The 19,724-nt window shown below is 34.8% G+C and overlaps 1 protein-coding gene across 1 annotated transcript in view; it reads right to left on the bottom strand.

The window, feature by feature from the left end:
- Nucleotides 1-19,724, bottom strand: part of LRRK2 (leucine rich repeat kinase 2) — a 137,826-nt gene that overhangs the window by 69,952 nt on the left and 48,150 nt on the right. The window contains exons 19-25 of the mRNA XM_043563334.1: nucleotides 15,437-15,695; nucleotides 11,807-11,995; nucleotides 4,861-4,979; nucleotides 4,325-4,394; nucleotides 3,600-3,817; nucleotides 838-1,088; nucleotides 398-546 (exon numbers count right to left, since the gene is read on the bottom strand). Coding sequence (XP_043419269.1) covers nucleotides 398-546; nucleotides 838-1,088; nucleotides 3,600-3,817; nucleotides 4,325-4,394; nucleotides 4,861-4,979; nucleotides 11,807-11,995; nucleotides 15,437-15,695 — 1,255 coding nt within the window. The remainder of the gene's footprint in view (nucleotides 1-397; nucleotides 547-837; nucleotides 1,089-3,599; nucleotides 3,818-4,324; nucleotides 4,395-4,860; nucleotides 4,980-11,806; nucleotides 11,996-15,436; nucleotides 15,696-19,724) is intronic.

Raw genomic sequence — 19,724 nt, 5'->3', positions numbered from 1 at the left:
CGTACCCACTTTACAGCGTCACACAGAATAGTTTCACTGTCCTAAAAATCCCACTCACCTCCTCATTCCTCTCTCCCTCCCTCCAAACTCCTGACCATCACTGGTTATTTTACTGTCCCCACAGTTCTGTCTTATCCAAAATGTCATATAGTTGGAATCATATAGCATGTAGCCTCTTCAGATTGGCTTCTTTCATGCAGCAATATGCGTTTAAGTTTCTTCCACGTTTTCATGGCTTGAAAACTCATTTTTTTAAATCACTGACCTGTTAACTTTATATCTGAAATTCCCCCATTACATTTAAAGTGAAATGCCACCTTTATATCCCCACCTGAAATGTCCATGTATGACTCATCCTCTAATACTGGTTAAAAGGAGATTCCCACAGGATACTTACCAAGATAATTCATTCGGGCACTGAAACTCTCCACTTTAGGACATGCCTCAAGGAAATCTTCTGATAGGGATGTAATGTGGTTTTTACTAAGGTTTAAAATTTTCAGTTCCTTCAGGCTTAAGTGGGAACATATTCCTGATATTTTATTTCTAGTTATAAGAAACAAAATGAGGATTAAATTGCATAAATTCATATGCTTTGAAGAAAAAAATCAAAACAATTTGCCTTCAAAGAATAGCATCAAAGCAGACTGATTAAGTTTTAAATTAGTTGTAAAAATTTAAGTCAACTGATAGAAACTATAATATTAATTCCCTCAGTCTCTTCTCATATTATGGTTTAAAACCCATTGCTATAGAAATAATGTCAGCATATTTTGTCATTCTTATGAAACTTCAATGTAAGGCAACCCTTTTGTATTTAATGAGCCCCTTTCTTACCCTTCTAAAATGAGCTGTTCCAATTTCTCTACCACATCACCAAGGTTCTCAGGAAAAGAAGACAGCTGATTATATGACAAGTTAAACTGCTTCAAGGTTGGGCACTTCACTGCAGGATCCAAAACTACTGAGGGGTTGATGTCGTTTCGAGAGATATCAAGGTTGGCAATACAATTCATTTTCAACAAGTAAGAGGGAAATGATGTAAATTTATTACTGTGCAAGTCCAAATGTGTCAAACACTTCAGGGTCTGGAAAGACAATATTTTAAAATTCTCTAACCATCTGAAAACCATCTGAAAAACTTCAAATTAGCTAATATTTCTGCCTTCCATACCGCTGGTAACTAGAACCTTTAAGAATTTTCCAAAAACCTGAAAACACAATCCATAAGAGAGCCTCAGTATAATGACTAATCCAACCATCCCTGCTATTAAATGGGTAAAAACCAGGAAAACATAACAGGTAACTGTCAAAAGCAATTCAGAAAAACGGGGTTAAGAGCTTATTTCAGTTTTGTTTTGTTTTTGCAAATTATTCCCGCAAAGAGTGAAATGGAAGCAGAATAAGCCTCAACAAATATTTGAATTAATTAATGAATAAACAGTATGACATAATCCTGGGAATACATTTTTAAATACTAGCTTTTAGAAACTGTTATACATTTTAATATAAATATGACTTAACCAAAAAAGTAGTCATTGTATACAGGTTTCATTTTAGGACTTCCTCTTTTTTATAAAACTTTTTGTTTCAAATCTCTATTTTCCATTTTTAAGCACTTTCTAATTTTACCATGACAATAAGAAACTTTCCATTTATATGTCAATGTTTTAAATCTTTGGTATGGATTGTCGTCAAAGGGCTACAATATAAAAAATAATCTCTTCTCTCTGCTCTTCGTTATATACCAATATATTTATCCTCACAGAAATCTAGAGTTTGACATGATTATAAAGCTTATATTAATGGATCTTTGCCCCAGAAGTTGTTTCAAAATATCTATCACTGTTTCAGATCCTACCAGATTATTCAAAAAAATGTATTTTTACATTATTCATTCCCAAATTTTAACCAGGAAATTTTTTGGCATAGACACCTACAAGCGGTGATTTTATTTTTTTTTTATTTTTTTTTATTTTTTTTTTTAACGTTTATTTATTTTTGAGACAGAGAGAGACAGAGCATGAACGGGGGAGGGGCAGAGAGAGAGGGAGACACAGAATCTGAAGCAGGCTCCAGGCTCTGAGCCATCAGCCCAGATCCCGGACGCGGGGCTCGAACTCCCGGACCGCAAGATCGTGACCTGAGCTGAAGTCGGACGCTTAACCGACTGCGCCACCCAGGTGCCCCTCAAGCGGTGATTTTAAAAACTGCCATCTATTGGTGCCAATTTAAAATTTCCTTAAGAGATTCTGAGCTGGTCTGGTCTTTAAATACCCTGATGTTTTTCAACCTGTCATGCTCTTTTCAAATCCTCTTTTTTTTTTTTTAGCTAAGCTATATTCTAGTCCTATTTTACTTACTCTGTAACTAATACTTATTGAAGGTGTACCAAGTGTCAGTCATTAATTCCTTCATGAATTAATTCAATAATCATCTATTAAGGCTCTACTGTATGGAAGACATTATGAGGCACTGAGAACAGACATGAACAAGCCTGAAACAGTTCCTGTTCTCAGGAAGTTGACAATTTAGTGAAGAGAATATACCTTAGATCAAAATTTATAAGTGAATGAGCACTGGGGGAAAAACATGGATGCCATGGAAATGTAAATCGGGTGTGTAGCCAACCTGGTCTGGAGGGATGAAGAGGAGAAGAAAAGAAAAGGGTAAGGACCCTTGTGACTTGGTGGATTTAGACTGGCGAAGAGGGGGAGAAGGAGAGAGTGAACACATTTCAGACATGGGTTGCAAGAAGACTGTCCTCCCTTTCTCCAAATACACACACTGTAAAGGAAAAACACCACTTAAATATACTTAAAAAATGCAACGTTAATGTTGCTTTAAAAAGTCTCAAAATTATCGTAAGCTTTATAGGTGAGAAAAGGGAAGAAAAATACAGTTTTTTCATCAAACTTTGCAGTTCAGTCTAAGAATTCAGTTTAATAATTTAAATATTTTATTAAGATTATTTTAATTCATCAGTGTATCTTTGGCTCTTGTCTACAGTACATAAAAATGATGAACAAAGTCAATATTCAGAGGACTATTCTATTGGCAGATCATCTAATACTTTAATTTTTGAAAATAGGAACTCTGAGCAAAAAGAATCAACTTTTAAGTCTCATATAATTTTAAAACTCAATAAATGCCTTACGGATAGTTTAGCTGAGCCTCTGTATTTCTGCAGGTAAGGAAATGAAAGCTTAGAGCAGCCAAAGTAACACTTATTGTTAAACAGCTGGTAGCTAAGCCAGAGCCAGTGCCACTAAACCAGGTGTAACAGTCTACCTACTTTAAACAGTTTAAGTTGTCTTCTAGAAGTAAATAACTGAAAGTATAGCCTTGATACATCCTACCATGTACACATGTATCATCAGGACAGAACCTAGCATTCCTTTTCATCAGGTCCCCATCCTCAAAGATGTTCTTGAACACCACATAGACTGATACTAATGTGACAACTACAAGAAAGGGGGAATTACTATCCAATGAAGCAGAAGCAGATCCTTCTTTGTAAAGATTTAACCATGCAAATTAGATCAAACTGCAAAAGCTCTTCAAATATCCTGAGAGTAATAAGGATAAATTAAATTTACTTCACACAATTGTTGTGGAAAGTTCGTGAGTCCATTCTGGTGAAGCTCCAGCTTTTCAAGATGCTCCAAATGACCACTTATACAGCATTTCTGGCTTAGGGCATCAATGTCTCTTAGTTCATTTGCTGAAAGGTCTAATGATGTAATATACTCTCTCTCAGAAGTCAGGGAAGAAATGCTGTCTGAATGCCTCATATGGGATTGAAGTTTTGATGACCCTTTTGTCAAAAACAAACAAACAATGGAAACATAAGCAAGTAATTTAAGTTCACTTGGTAAATACTTACTGATCACCTACTACTGTCAGGATCCCTTCCAGGCACTGGAGATTCAGTAGAAAACAAACTACAGAGCTTACATTCCAGTGGCAGAGGTGGACAATAAATAATACATATTTAATCAAATGGTATTAGTAGTGTAAAAAAAAAAAACAATAGACCTGCAGAAAGAGATGAAGAGTTGCATTGGTGACGGTACTATTTGCCTTTCAGGAAAGTAGTAGAAAGGATAAAAGAGTCAGTCCTACATAGCATCATAAAAGGTAAAGTTTTAAATCTATAACTGTATTTCATTTTTCTACAGTGTGTGATATCATTAGGTACACAGAATTTGAAGGTTATGTACGATGAAATTAACACCCAAAAAAATTGAACAGAGGAAATTTAACAAAGTACTGTATTCTCCTCAAAATATCTATTTATTTACGATTATTGTCAAATACTTACTGAGTGAGTCGTCTGAAGACAATATTTTTCTTTTTCGCCTCAGTAAATCTTCATGATCGAAAATGGGTCCCTATTAAACAAATAGACATTTATAATAAAATCACTATCATTTCTTGCAGCGAAGAGAACAGTTTCCTATCTGGTTTCCTTAAGTATCACTGTAAGACTTCCAGCAAAAGTACTCAGAGGACCAAGCCACACCATAAGACAGAGAGACCTAGCCTGGGCTCCATAGATACGGAGCTCTGAAAAAAAAAAAAAAAAAAAAAAAAAGATAAATCATTTTGAAGTGTACTTAGTACACATATGGTCCCAAAAGCTCAAGAAATGTACATTTAGAATGGTTTATATGTATATGTGTATAAATGTATATATATATATATATATATATATATATATATATATTCTGTATATAAAGTTTTCAAATATTAGGGAATTGCTGTACCAGTAGCTCCTAGCTTTGACACATAATTTCAGTTATCAAGAGAATACTAATAACAAAACACACAACATAATCACAATTAATCATAACTTACCAATGAATTGGAATGTCTCTGCAAATTTGGTGAGCAACGCTGTAAGGCACGATCTCGGTAAAATTCTCCCACACTAATTGAATTGGATTTTCTTTTCACAAGAAATGAGCCTTCACTTCCTATTTTTAAATGATAAAATAAAGGCAAATAAGAAATGCTGACTCAATCATAAGATGCTAGTATCATAGTACAATCATAAAAGATAACACATATATTCATTGATGGAAATTTCCCAATTCCCACTGTAACAGTTTTACAATGGAAATAATAAACTATGTTGGCTTTTCATTTTCAAAATTCAGCTACATTTCTCTTCATCCATAAATATTTACTGAATGGCTATCTTAGACCAGATACTGAATAAGTGCAGAATAAAGATAAGCAGGAAAAACAATCCATGCCTCATCTGAGTTCATAGTACAGTAGGAAAAGCCAACTAAAAAAATAGTTACATGCTATAATAAATACATGTATGTACAGGAAGCAAAGAAAGTTTACACAAAAATCTGACCAATGTTATTCTTCTTGGTTTCTTTGAATTGCTTTTAGCAAATTTTCAAATTTTATTTAAATATTGGGATCACACTAAATTATTTAATATTCAGCAATCTTGACAACATCTCTATTTAAATTTCATATTATATGGTTTCATTTATCAAATGACGTTAAAGTAAAATAATGAGTTTAGTTGTCAATATTCTGCTGAGATAGAGGAGAGGAGCACTACTTCTCTTTTAAAAAATTTTATTTAAGGACACCTGGGTGACTCAGTCGGTTAAGTGTCTGACTTCAGCTCAGGTCATGATCTCACTGTGGGTTTGAGCCCCACATCTGACTCTGTGCTGATAGCTCAGAGCCTGGAGCCTGCCTCAGAGTCTGTGTCTCCCTCTCTCTCTGTCCCTCCCCCACTCACGCTCTCTCTCTCTCTCTCTCTCTTTCAAAAATAAATACACATTAAAAAGATGTTTTTAATGTAATGTGTATTTATTTATTTTGAGAGAGACAGAAAGATCGCAAGCGGGAGAAGGGCAGAAAGAGAGGAAGAATCCCAAACAGGCTCTGCGCTGTCAGCACAAAGTCTAACATGAGGCTCAAACTCATGAAACTGTGAGATCATGACCTGAGCCGAAATCAAGAGTCAGGCGCCCAACCAACTGAGCCACCAGGCACCCTAGAAGAACTACTTTTAAAATTATGGATTTCCAGGACTCCTGGATTGCTCAGTTGGCTGAGTGACTCTTGATTTCTGCTCAGGTCGTGATCTCATGGTTGTAAATTGAGGCCCGCAGTGGTCTCCACACTGAACATGGAGACTGCTTGAGATTCACTCTCTCTCTCTCTCTCTCTCTCTCTCTCTTTCCTCTTCCCCTCCCTTGCTAGCACTCTCTCTCTCTCAAAAAAAAAAAATTACTCATTTTCAACAAAATAAGAATCAATAAATATATTTTTAAGGACAAAAATATATTACTGAAAAATTATGAGATCATAAATCCTAGCACTCTATCTTATAAGCATAAAGAATGAATTTTAAGTTTCAAAACAAATTATAAAATCTACATATCCAAAAATCAATTTTGTAATATTTATATAAATCTTAAAGTTGAAACAGATACTTCCTACTTGGTTCACTATTAAAATTTAATTTACCCTATAATTTTAATTATTTCATGCTTAAGGAACTTAATAAAATAGACTTCAAAGTTAATTACATTTTTGTATCTTATAATTATTACATTTTCATAATTATCCCACTTTATGTTTGTGAAAGTTCTATGAGCTTATTGTTTATAGAAGCAACAAAGGCATTTTATAATTATTTTTATGTCAGCAATTCTAACATTTTTCTTTATTTAAAAATACATAATAAGAATTCTTCTTTCAGGCATGATGGAGTAACAGACAGCAAACCTGACAACTCTCCCCACAGACAACTAGAAACTTGGAAGAAATATTTTGAACAACTGATTTCAAACACTAGGCAACCAACAAAAGGTTCAGGATGCTGTAGTGCCTGAAAGAAGGGATACAAATTATATAAGCCTTACGCTCACCCTGGCTTTCTGCCTGAAGACCATTAAGGGCCACAGGCACAGGGAGAAGGAATTTAAACAAAGCCCAATGGTGTTCCTGAGATGAAGAGGTGGAGATCAATGCTCATGGAGACTAACTAAGCTGGGAGTTCTGGGCAGAGTCTTGAAAAAAGAGCTTCAGTAATTGGCACAGGGGTTTCCAGCAGATTTGCACTATAAGAAATGTGAACAGGAGTTCTTCAAGAGGAAAAAAAGGATACTAGATGGATCATATGGAGGGTTTGAGTCACCAAAAAATTACAATCCTTAATTTTTGTGCATTCAATAACAAAGCTCCATAACACAGAAAGCATAAACAGATGGAATTAAAAGAAGAATTAACAAATCCATGGTTACAATTTCAACATTTATTCATCAAATACAATAGAGAGAAAAATTAGTAAAGATATAGAAGACCTAAAAAATACTACCAATTTGACCTAATTGACCCCACAATAGCGGAATACACATTCTTTTAAGTGACACATAGAACATTCACCAACACAGACCAGACAGTAGTCCAAAAATCAAGTCTCAATAAATTAAAAAGACTATAAATCATTAGATTCTCTGACCACAACAAAGTTATATATGATATCAATAACAAGGGGATATTGGAAAAGTTTCCAAATATATGGAAAACAAACAACACTCTCCCAAATAATCCATGACTCCAAAAAAATCACAAAGGAAATCAGAAAATTTTCAACACTGAATATAAACAGAACATACAAAAATTGTGGGATGCAGCTAACGTGGTCCCCAAAAGAATTTGTATTGGTCTTAAATGTTTATACTAGAAAATAACAAAAAGGTCTAAAAATCAGTGTTCTAAGCATCCACATTAAGAATCTATAAAAAGAAGAGCCAAATCAAATGAAAATAAGTAAAATAAAGGAAACAAAGATTAAAGCAAAAATGAGTAAAAAAGAAAATGGACAAATGACAGAGAAGAATCAATGAAACAAAATGCGGATTCTTTGAAAACAGCAATCAAATTAATAAACTTGAGCCAATGAACATACAAAGGGAAAGACACAAATTACCAATGTCAAGATTTAAAGCATTTTGAGGTCTAGTAGAAATTGTGTTCTGTTGATTGGGGGCGGGGGCTGGTCTGTGTGATTGCAAAGGTGTACTACAACAGCCTTTTTATCTGGGAGCCCCTGTGTCATTCAAATATCTAACTCTGAGTTGTACAAAGTGTCACATTATACTATCTATACATTGTGCTTTCTAGGCAGATCTATATTGTGTATTTTTTGGAAATTTTTATTTAATTTCTTGGAGATCACTGTGAATGGATCAAGAAATCCAGAATAGCCATTTTTTTTTTAAATATCCATTTAAAATCTGCTCATTTAAGTGGGACCATTAGCTTGTCACCAAGCAGGACTCTTTTAAAACAAATTTAAAACTACTTGTGGCCTATATATGTTTAATCCTGATTGAAGAGGAAGCTTCTAACTCAACACAGTAACCAGTTGTAAAACCCAGACCTTTATCAACACCAGGTAAAGAATTTCAGGACTCATATACAGATAGACAATAAAGCCAATTTGAAAAGCAGTGTTTCATTATGAAAGACCTCTCAAATTCCTTTTAAAGCTAATCTAATAAAAAAGATGTATAAATGTTCTTGAAAAAAAGAATTAAAGATCAGGTATCTCTTACAAAGGTTAACAGGACAGTAGGAGAATTATTATGAATGACATTAAATACAAGTTTGGCAACTTATGTAAAATGGACAAATTACTTGAAAGTTGAAAATTACAAAAACTGAAGCAAGAAGTAATAGAAAATGAAAATAACCATAAAGCTATTAAACTTATTAAATTTATGATAAAAATAGCCCCCCCCCCAAATAAATTTCCAAACCTACATAGCTTTACTGGTGAAGCCTATCAAACATTTAAGAAGGAAATAACCTCTATTATACAAAATTTTAAAGACAATGGTGGAGTTGGAAACACTTCCCAACTCATTTAAAAGAGGCTAGCATTACTCTCATAATTATAAGAAAACATAAAACTACAGACCAATACTCCTCACAGATGCAAAATGCTTTAACAAAATTTTAGACAATCAAAGCCAATAATATATAAAAAAGGATAATGTATCACACCAGGTGAGATTTATCCCACAAATGCAAGTTTAGTTTAACATTAGGAAGTCAATCAACATAACTAGCCATATTAATAGAATAAGGGGGGGAAATATGCCCATTTCAACAGATGCAAAAAAGCATTTTCCAAAACCCATTAGTAATAAAAATGCTCAGCAATTAGTTGAAAGGAACTTCCTCTACTTGATGAAGGCTATCTATGAAAAAAAGTATAGATAATATCATACTTAATGATGAGAGACTGAATGCTTTCCCCCTAAATTTGGAAACCAGGAAACAATGCCTACTCTGAACACTTCTATTCAACATAGTACTAGAAGTCCTAGTCAATGCAATAAGACAAGAAAAACAAAAAAGACATATAGATTAGAAAGGAAGAGATCTGTCTTTATTAGCAATTGGCCTTATTGTGAACATAGAAAACTGTGGAGTCAACAACAAGCTGTTAGAGACACACATTAAACAAGTAAGTCCACAAAATACAATATTAATATACAAAGAAATCAACTGTATTTCTCTATGCCATCAGTGAACAATTGGAAATTGGAATTCAAATACAATACTATTTACAATACCATCAGAAAATATACAATAAAAAAATTGGTTAGAGAAACTTAAAATAATAAATGAAAATATATACATTTATATGTCAAAAGACTCATATTAAGATATCAATTCTCCTAGATTTATTATAGATTTATCTGAAGAAATTATTCATATGTTAATTCTATATTATGTAATATTAATAGTATATAATTAATAGGGTAATTCTACATTAAATGTATGTATTTAATTCTAATAAAAACTCCAGCACAAAATTAATTTGTTGACTCAAAATGTATACGGATATGCAACAAACCTAGAATAGTGAGAGCAATTTTGGAAAAAACAAACAAAAAACACCAGAGGATTTACACTATCTGATTTCAAGACCTACCATTAAGCTAAAGTAATCAAGGCAGTATGTCATCAGCATACAGATGAAGACATAAATTAATCCCACAGAATAAAGAATGCAGAAATAGAACTACGCTTATATGGTCAATTAAGTTGGACAAAAATGCCATTAATTCAATGAAGAAATATAGTGTTTTCACAAAATGATGTTGAAAAACTGGATATCCATATGTAAAAAAAAGTACTGTCAATCCTTCAGTGACATACATAAAAATTACTTAAAATGGATTATAGACTAAATGTAAAAGCTAAGGTTTTAACACTTCTATGAGGAAACACGGGAAAAATAGTCACAAATTTGGGATAGGAAATATTTCTTAAAAGGAATAAAAAACACAAACCATAAAAGAAAAAACTCAAAACCTGTACTTTATCTAAATTTAAAATCTATGCTCTTTAAAAAATAACATTAATAAAATGAAAGACAAACTATGACAGGGAGAAAATATTTGCAATTTATATATTGTCAAAGGAATTCTACCTAAATATGAAGAACTCTTTATGACATAAAGAACTCTTATAATACAATAGTAAGACAACAACCCAACTAAAAGTCAGCAAAAGTTCTGAAAAGATACTTTGCAAAAACAAATGTGAATTGTCAATAAAAACATGAAAATATTCTCAATATCTATAGTCATCAGGGAATGAAAATTAAGCCCAAATGAGTTAGGACTACACCTTCACTAGAACGGCTAAAATTAAAGTGCCTGATGATATCAAGCAGTATAGTATGACAAAGATGTACAGCAACTAGAGAGTTCATATTGCTGAAGGAAGTGTACATGGTGTAACTACTTTGGAAAACAACCAGACATAAAAGAGAACATACTGTATCATCCTATTCATATAAAACTTAAGAAAATACTAATTTAATCTATAGCGACAAAAAGATCAGTAGTTGCAGGGACCAAGGATTGGGGGATTTGTGAAAAGGCATAAAAGGAACTTTTATAGATGATGGAAATGTTGCATAATTTAATAGTGGTGATGACTGCATGGATGTACAAATTTTTCAAAACCCATGAAAACACACACTTAAAATGGGTGCATTTTATTTCATATTAATTATATATAAATAAAGTTGGTTTTAAAAAATACTTGGGCCAAAAAAGAAAATATGTGGGCCAGAGATTTTGAGATTTGGGGAGAACTCTTACTGTTTGCCTTCTCAAATACCTTTATGGGTCACCCAAAGTTTTCAATCATACTGTTAATAAAAAAGCACTACACCCCATTTTTACCAAATTGCATAATGTTAAATATGTCCACCCTAGTTACTGTCATTAAATATATTGCCATGTCAATTATTTTAAGTTATTTCAGGAGAGTTATTAAAATATTAAAATTACTTTATTTCCTCTAAAGGTAAAAATTTTTTAATGAAGCATTTCCTATTTGGCAAGCACTCTCCCAGACATTTTACATACATTTTTTCTAATGCTAGAAGATTTGCAACACTATCTTCAGTAAGGGTGAGGAGCATACAAACCCACAAAAGGACCTTGTCACTGATGAAACATGGAATCCAATTCTAGCCTGATTCAGTGTTTTCACTACATTAGTCACAATTAACTGATCATGGTTAATATTCTAATACTTTGGAAGTGCAGATACATTTTCTTGAGTCATTGCCTTAACTGGAATTAGTGAGCATTAACTATTTCCAATGATGAACACGTTTCCTCAAGTTTTACAAACGAATTAAATCAGATTCTTGTCTCAGTTTCTGTCGTTCAACACCAGCGCGTAAATTTTTTAAAACATAAAGGGAATATTTCTTTGTAATACATACCTTCACTATCCAGGTCGTCACTGTGACCAAACACACTGTCTACACAAGAGTCTGGAATGAAGGTCCATTCATCAACTTTATCAAGAACTTCTTCAGGAAAATTCCCATCGCTGCCTGAGGCTGCTCCTTCTTCCACAACGCTTTTCATCTGATATCTGAGCACCATTCTTGCTAGGGTGGATCCTATATCTACAATAAAAAGATACACCAGCAAGTTATAAATCAACAAACATAAACACAAATCATACCAAAGTTCTTTCCAGAGAAATTTTTATTCTTCTTTCCAAAGTCACTTTGTAACCATGATATTGCATAAAAAGCAGGCAGTGAATTTAAATTTTTTAGAAATCATAAAAATTTACTCAAAGCTTTGGTGGAAGTGACAAAACTGAATATTTATGACACGAACTTGACCCGGGAAAGAGCCTGGGCTTTGAAGCCACACAGACCTGTGCTCAAATAACAGTAACAGCACTTGCAAGTTACATAAGCTCTCTGAGTGTTAGTTTCCTCACTTGGGAAATGGAGATGACAATGTAGGATTATGGAAAATATTAAAGGAAATGGTGAAAATAAAATGTTTACTTAGCACAATGCTTAGAACACAGAAGATGCTCAATAAATGATATAGTTACTTTTTTATAAACTATTTGCTAAGTGATTCATTCTACTGGGAAATTTGGTGAAATTCAAAAGTTAACATCCTATTTTATTACATCTTATATTATGCTTTGTTATGAAGAAATTAGTTGGCAGAACTCTCATTGTGTTATGTACAGCCTGGAAAATCTCTTCAAATATTACTTCCATAGCTCACATGACTGACGTGTATGAGACTCAGTCAAGTAGTACCTGAAAAATGTTTTGAAGCTATGAATTCAAAATGTTCTTTACTCAGATGAACCGCTAATATAATTATGGTCATACCCTCCAATCAATCAAATGACATGACTGTATTTTTTTAATTAGGTGAGACTTATCAAAGGTAAAAAACTTCATGTAGAACAAGAGAATACAGTGGATAGGAAATCTCCCTTCTTCCCTCTCCAGTGTCCATCAGAAATCAGAGATTTAAGTAAACAGGTTGCTGGCGGGAGACTGAAGTGATAGAACATGGGATCTAATCATATTTCATTAGTTTCCAAAGTCCCCAGAGGGAAATCAAGTAATACATTTCTGGGGTTTTTCTTGTGACAGAGTCTTTTCATATTCAAACATTTATGACTACCATATCTCACCAACATCAGTATACTAAAAACACTGCTCTGTGCTTCTTTATTTTTATTATTTTTTTACTTAATAATGCACTCTCTATCTGACCATTTGGATTTGTTAGATGGTTTTTTCTCCAATGATTGCAAAGCATTCCACTGCATGAATGTCCCATGATTGATTCAAATACTTCCTTTTGAAGGATACTTAGAATTTTTCCCCTAATCTCTGGGTATTATAAACAATATTTTATTGTGCACCCCTGCATCATGGATTCCTATCAGTATGTAGCTGGTCAAAAAAGCATGGATGTGCATTTAAAATATTAATGGATATTGCCAGATTGTCCTCAAAAGAGGATAATTTGAATTTATATCAATAATGTGTGAAATGCCTATTTCCACTTATGTTTATCCACACAATTACCAATTTCTTATTTTTGCCAATATTATGAATATTTAATTAGCCCTACTATGTGCAAAGTACTAGTTAGATGCTAAAGTTACAACACTGGAAAAAAATGACATTGACTTCATGATGCATATAATCTACCAAAAGGTAGATCATAAAAAGAAAAAATACAATTATATAATGTAATAAATGCTACTACAGGTAAGAAACAAGGTGCTACAGGAATATGGAGGATGATCTTCCACACAGATTTCATATGGGCAGGAATGTTTTCTTCTAAAAAGTGATTTGGGGCTGAAGCAAAAAAAAAAAAAAATAGAAATGAAGAGACAGACAAGTGGATAGAAGGTAAGCAGGCAGGTAGCTACATTAACACTGGAAGACACATGACACATTTAGACACATTTTATGACACATTTTAGAAACCGAGGGAAGGAGAGCCTGGGTGGCTCAGTCAGTTAAGCATCTGACCCTTGATATCAGCTCAGGTCTTGATCTCAAGGTCATGAGTTCAAGCCTCGTGTTGGGCTCTACACTGGACATGAAGCCTACTTTAAAAAAAAAAAAAAAAAAAGGAGAGAAACTTAGGGAAATTAGCCTGACTGGATCTTCTAGGGCCCACCAGAATGTTGGAAACCTGGAATTTGTAGAGGCACTAATAAGCATGGATGGATACTTTCTTCCAGCAGCATTTTCAGCAACCTTGGTGAAGGGAAGGGAAAAAGCAGACCACTGGACTGAACAGGAATAGGATATTGCCAGGTAAATGCACCAGAAAAATGACAGGAAAGCTAACATGTTGTTAACAAGAGAGTACTTAAGGTGACGATCACTGTAGGGAAGGAAGCAGGCATGGAAGTTAAGTTAACAGAGGGAAATAGGGAGCTCAAACTTTAAGAACACATTTAGCGTGAGTGACTGACATCTGAAATAACAGAAATCTTAACAGAGGATGATGCTAACTTGTCATTAATATATTTAATATGTACAAAACATATATTAACTCAAAAATTTCAAGAAAATACCTTTTTAGCTGAAATATTGAAAAACTGAAAACTAAATATGTTAATATGAAGATGCAAAGTATATATGAATGAGGCACCTGGGTGGCTCAGTTAAACGTCCAACTTCAGCCCAGGTCATGATCTCATGGTTGATGAGTTCGAGCACAGCGTCAAGCTCTGTGCTGACAGCTCAGAGCCTGCAGCCTGCTTCGGATTCTGTGTCTCCTCCTCTCTCTGCCCCTCCCCTACTTGTACTCTGTCTCTTTCTGTCTCTCAAAAATAAATAAATGTAAAATTTTTTTTTCAAAGTATATATGTGTATAAGTTTCTGCATATACATTTTAATGCATATGTATATGTAAGCATATAAAAAATCTGGTAAGAAAATCTACATTGATAAGGGACAAAATAGTCATTTTCTTTCTTATAGTTTTTATGTGTTTTCCTATTCTTAAAATGAGCATGGATTAGTTTTATAATAAAAAAATATATGTTTCTTTAAAAAGCAACTGCTCAGAAACATCCCACTGTCCCACTCTATCTTTATAAAACATTTGCTAGGAAACGAAGAATTAAATACAATATCACTTTCAAGCATTTCATAACCAAAAAAAAAAAAAAAGATAACAACAACAACAACAAAAAGATACCCAAACCTTCACAATATTTTTGGCTTAAGTTGTACCAAATTGAAATAAACCTAATGAAAATATTAGTGACTTAAAAAAAAATACTAATAGGGGCGCCTGGGTGGATCAGTCGGTTGAGGGTCCAACTTCGGCTCAGGTCATCTCACTGTCCGTGAGTTCGAGTCCCGCATCGGGCTCTGTGCTGACAGCTCAGAGACTGGAGCCTGTTTCAGGTTCTGTGTCTCCCTCTCTCTCTGACCCTCCCCCGTTCATGCTCTCTCTTTCTGTTTCAAAAATAAATAAACGTTAAAAAAAAATTTTTTTTAATACTAATAAAAACCAGACTTGGACAAAATCGTCCTGCTAATACTCACTTGTTTCTTTTCTTAAATTAGATGTCCTATCTGGAAACAAAGGACCAAGCCATGAAGGTTCGATTTTTCCTATACAAAATCCTCCAAGGCAAATGCTATTATTGGCCAGATCCAGGGCAAGTCTCCGTAAGAGTAAGCTGATGATCTGGCTGTCACCTTTTCCAATGCTTATTGTCAGAGCTTTCCGGACATCCTGTTCACGGGAACCACCATTCAGTAACAGTTCCACCAATTTGGGACTGCTTGCTTTCTCACATACCTATTAAAGGAAAAAAGAAGGTGACCATATTAAAAGCCTGTATGTCTTCCTTTTGGTAGACATGTAAATTGAATTTGGTGTGATTTTTCTCTACACCCTCATTTAGACAGAAATAAAATAAAATAAGGCAAAACTCATCCTTGAAATAGATTAGGAAAATACAATAAGGTTAGCACCACAAATATCAGAGTAGCAGAAGCCAAATAATCTGCCACATGAGTCAGGTATTATGAAAAAGGCACCATCATATGGAGAAAAAGCTCTTAACACCTGACTTAAGAAAGCTGAGGCCTCACCAATGATACACATTGCTTACACCTTCTGGGATTCCGTCTGCTCCTTGTAAGACATCTGGGAAACTAGTACCATACACAGTAAAGGCTACTGCCCTGCCTTCATTCATGATATAGAATATCTAAACGAGAATATGAACATCATAAAACTTGTAAATGCCACATACAAAGGCTTCTGGCTTTCCAGCACAAGACCCTGAATTTCCACAAAGAAATTTCTTATCTGTTTTCTACCTTCCCCTGAATACTGTTTTCAGAGCATGTGCTCAAGGTAGGTTCGCATGCTGGATGCTACAAAAACTACAGTGACCACAGTAAGCAGAGGGAAGGCTTAGCAACCTACAGCATACTGGCCTACACAGAAGCAGCTTCTAAAAGGTGAAGGAATGATGGTCTGCTAACAAGAAGATCAAAGTAATAGATAATAGAAATATTGTATGTCAGGAACTGTGCTAAATTCTGTATACACTTGATTTGTAATCCTTATTAAAAACCCTTTGTCAGGGGCGCCGGGTGGCTCAGTCAGTTTAGCATCTGACTTCGGCTCAGGTCATGATCTCACGGTTCATGGGTTTGAGCCCCATTTTGGACTCTGTGCTCACAGCTCAGCCTGGATCCTGCTTCAGATTCTGTGTCTCCCTCTCTCTCTGCTCTGTCTCTCTCTCAAAATAAACGTTAAAAAAAAAGTCTATGTCATAAAAATTATTATCCCCATTTTACAGATGAATATTTAGAAAAAGTATGTGATTTTTCCAAACCTATTAGAGGTAATCAACAAGAGACTTGGATTTCAAGTCAAGCCTGTGCTCCTTTCACTGCCCATAATTAAGGATTAATTTTTTTTCTTTTCTTTTTTCTTTTATCTTCTTTTTTTCTTTTCTCCTTTCTTTTCTTTCTTTTCAAGCCAAGACCCTAAGATCGAAGGTACCAGGTGAGGGGAAGGAGACTGGGGAAAATTCCTGAATTCTCTAGAATTATGTATGTTCAAGAGATTTGAGGGGATCATTCTGTGGTTTCATGGCACCAACTCAATGCCCACTAGTCTCCAGGTTACCTACCTTCAACCCATTCTCCCCAGAGCCACTATCATACCTTTCTACTTCAGATAGGAGCAGGTCACTGCCCGGAAATCTTCTAAACCCCTCTGCTCTAAGACATTCCCCCAAACACAACATGAGGTTTTTCTAAAACTTCATTACCTTCATTTATACTATTTCTACTGCCCTAAATATCTAATTCTACTCTGCATCCAGCAAAAAGATGTTCATTCCTTTTTTTTTTTTTTTTTTTGAGAGAGAGAGAGAGAGAGAGAGAGAGAGAAAGAGAGAGAGAGAGACAGCGTGAGTGGGAGAGAAAGAATCTCAAGCAGGCTCCAGGCTCAGTGCAGAGCCCAATGCAGGGCTCAATCCCATGACCCAGGGATCATTACCTGAGCCAAAATCAAGACGTGGACGCTCAACTCACTGAGCCACTCAGGCACCCCAAAAGATGTTCATTCTTGAAGGAACAGCTTCATAATCTCTTGTACGGTAAGTCCTTGCTACTAAGCTCCAAAGCCACACACACTCTTCCTCCTCCAGACTCCTGTCCCATTTGCTTACACATAGCACGTAGCACACTAAACCAAAAACGCCTATCAGTTTTAAAACTAGAATGAAAGGCTTGGATGCTATTGCAATTCAATTTGTACCTCCATAGCCTAGTACAATGCCTAGGAAATATCTTTCATTTAACTAACAAATCACTAATATCCTATTTAAAAGCCCACAGGAAATTTATTTTTTTTTTAATTTTTTTTTTTAATGTTTATTTTTGAGACAGAGAGAGACAGAGCATGAACGGGGGAGGGGCAGAGAGAGAGGGAGACACAGAATCGGAAGCAGGCTCCAGGCTCTGAGCCATCAGCCCAGAGCCCAACGCGGGGCTCGAACTCACGGACCGCGAGATCGTGACCTGAGCTGAAGTCGGACGCTTAACCAACTGAGCCACCCAGGCGCCCCAGGAAATTTAAAAGGAGTGGGAGGAAGGAAGACGGAGGGACAGAGGGGCCAAAAAACTCAATCACAAATGCCCTCTCTGTGGCCTAGCAAATTTTTTATGTCTAAATTGGCACTTACTGCCTACCTCATATTAAAATGATTTACATTTTATCCTCTCTCCTTTCCCAATACACACTTGGAAAGAATCCATCCAGAAACAGAAAAACCCTTGTATATTCTTTACTACTTATCTAGCACTGTGCCCTCCACCTAGAAATTGCTCAATACACTTTTAAAGAGTATTTTCCTTGAGGGCCCAAAAGATCCCAGCTGACTTTAGGTACATGGGGATGAAGCCAGAGATGTATAAGAAAGTGTATCAGACAAAAGACAAGCTGGTTGAGTGTCCAACTCTTGGTTTCAGCTCAGGTCATGACCTTGTGGTTCATGAGTTTAAGCCCCATGTCAGGCTCTGTGCTGACAGCTTGGAGCTTGCATGGGATCCTCTGTCTCCCTGCTCATGCTCTGTCTCTCTCCCAAAATAAATAAACTTTTAAAAACTGTATAATTTACTATCTTTTGCAATCTTCTCTCTCATCTTCAAATTTATCAATAATGCAGCCCATGATAAAAACCAAATATTTTAGACTAGCCTTTGAGAATCAGTGAGCAACTCTCCCTACTCCCCTCCCTATCACCACCACTACCAAGAATCTATGGTATAGATGAGATTAAAGCATGCATTTGGGAAGCCGACTTTCCACTACTTACCAGGAGAGTGTCCTTAGGCAAGTTACTTAACCTGTCTGTGCCTCAATTCCTTCCCTGTAAAATGGGAATAATACTAGACCCCACTTCTAAGGTTGTTGCAAGGGTTAAATTGTGTAAAGGACTCAGAGCAGTGCCCAGGTGGTAATGAATACCACAACAGTTTGTTATTACTTTTATTCAGACTTCATCACAGTTGTTCTTCCTACCATGATCTGATGGTTTTCATCTTTGGATCTCTATCCATGTATTTTCATGCCCAGTATCAGTCTTCCATATTCTTCTATATGAATCATGTATATTACATCATTAAATTCTCCTCAGAAAGCCTAACAAGATTAACTCCATCTTTGCTCCGAATAGTCCTTAATTAAACAGCATTGGTACATAAATAGTGATTACCTCATTATACACTAGTATCTAAAATAATGTATGTTCAATCTATCCACAAAATTTAATCAATATTTTTTAGAGGCAAATAATCTCTGACAAGTATGATAAATTCTTTAAATTTAACATACCCATGGATGCAAAGATCTGATTTTGCTTAAAAATATATAAATAAGTGCTTAAATCCAAAAGAATGCAAGAAGAAGAATAAAATAAAAAGCTCCTATACAAAGATTTAGGTAAATTGAGAGAAGAGCAGGAAGCATTTCCTGTCAGAGATTTAAAATTATTACACTCGGGTGCTTTGGGTATGCTATTTCCCTAAAAAAAAAATTTGAAGGGGAAATTCCTTTTCAGTTCCTTGGCATATTCCAGTAATATTAGTGCAAAGATGTGCAGATCACACAAAAGATACACAATAAAAATGTATTATATTATTGAGGGAAATAATTTAATTACTTTTAATAATAGAGAAGCAATTATTTTTAAGGTGGATTTCTTAAATGAAATTTGACTAAATGTAAGTAATTTGATTATTTATTTGGTCTTAATGTACACATTAATTGTGCATGAAAATAAGTTACAGGTTCAGTTCCTTT

This window comes from Prionailurus bengalensis, chromosome B4, assembly GCF_016509475.1.
Source record: "Prionailurus bengalensis isolate Pbe53 chromosome B4, Fcat_Pben_1.1_paternal_pri, whole genome shotgun sequence".
NCBI classification, from domain to species: Eukaryota; Metazoa; Chordata; class Mammalia; order Carnivora; family Felidae; genus Prionailurus; species Prionailurus bengalensis.
The sequence above is the reverse complement of the archived record's forward strand: the minus strand, read 5'-3'. Positions and strand labels throughout refer to the sequence as shown.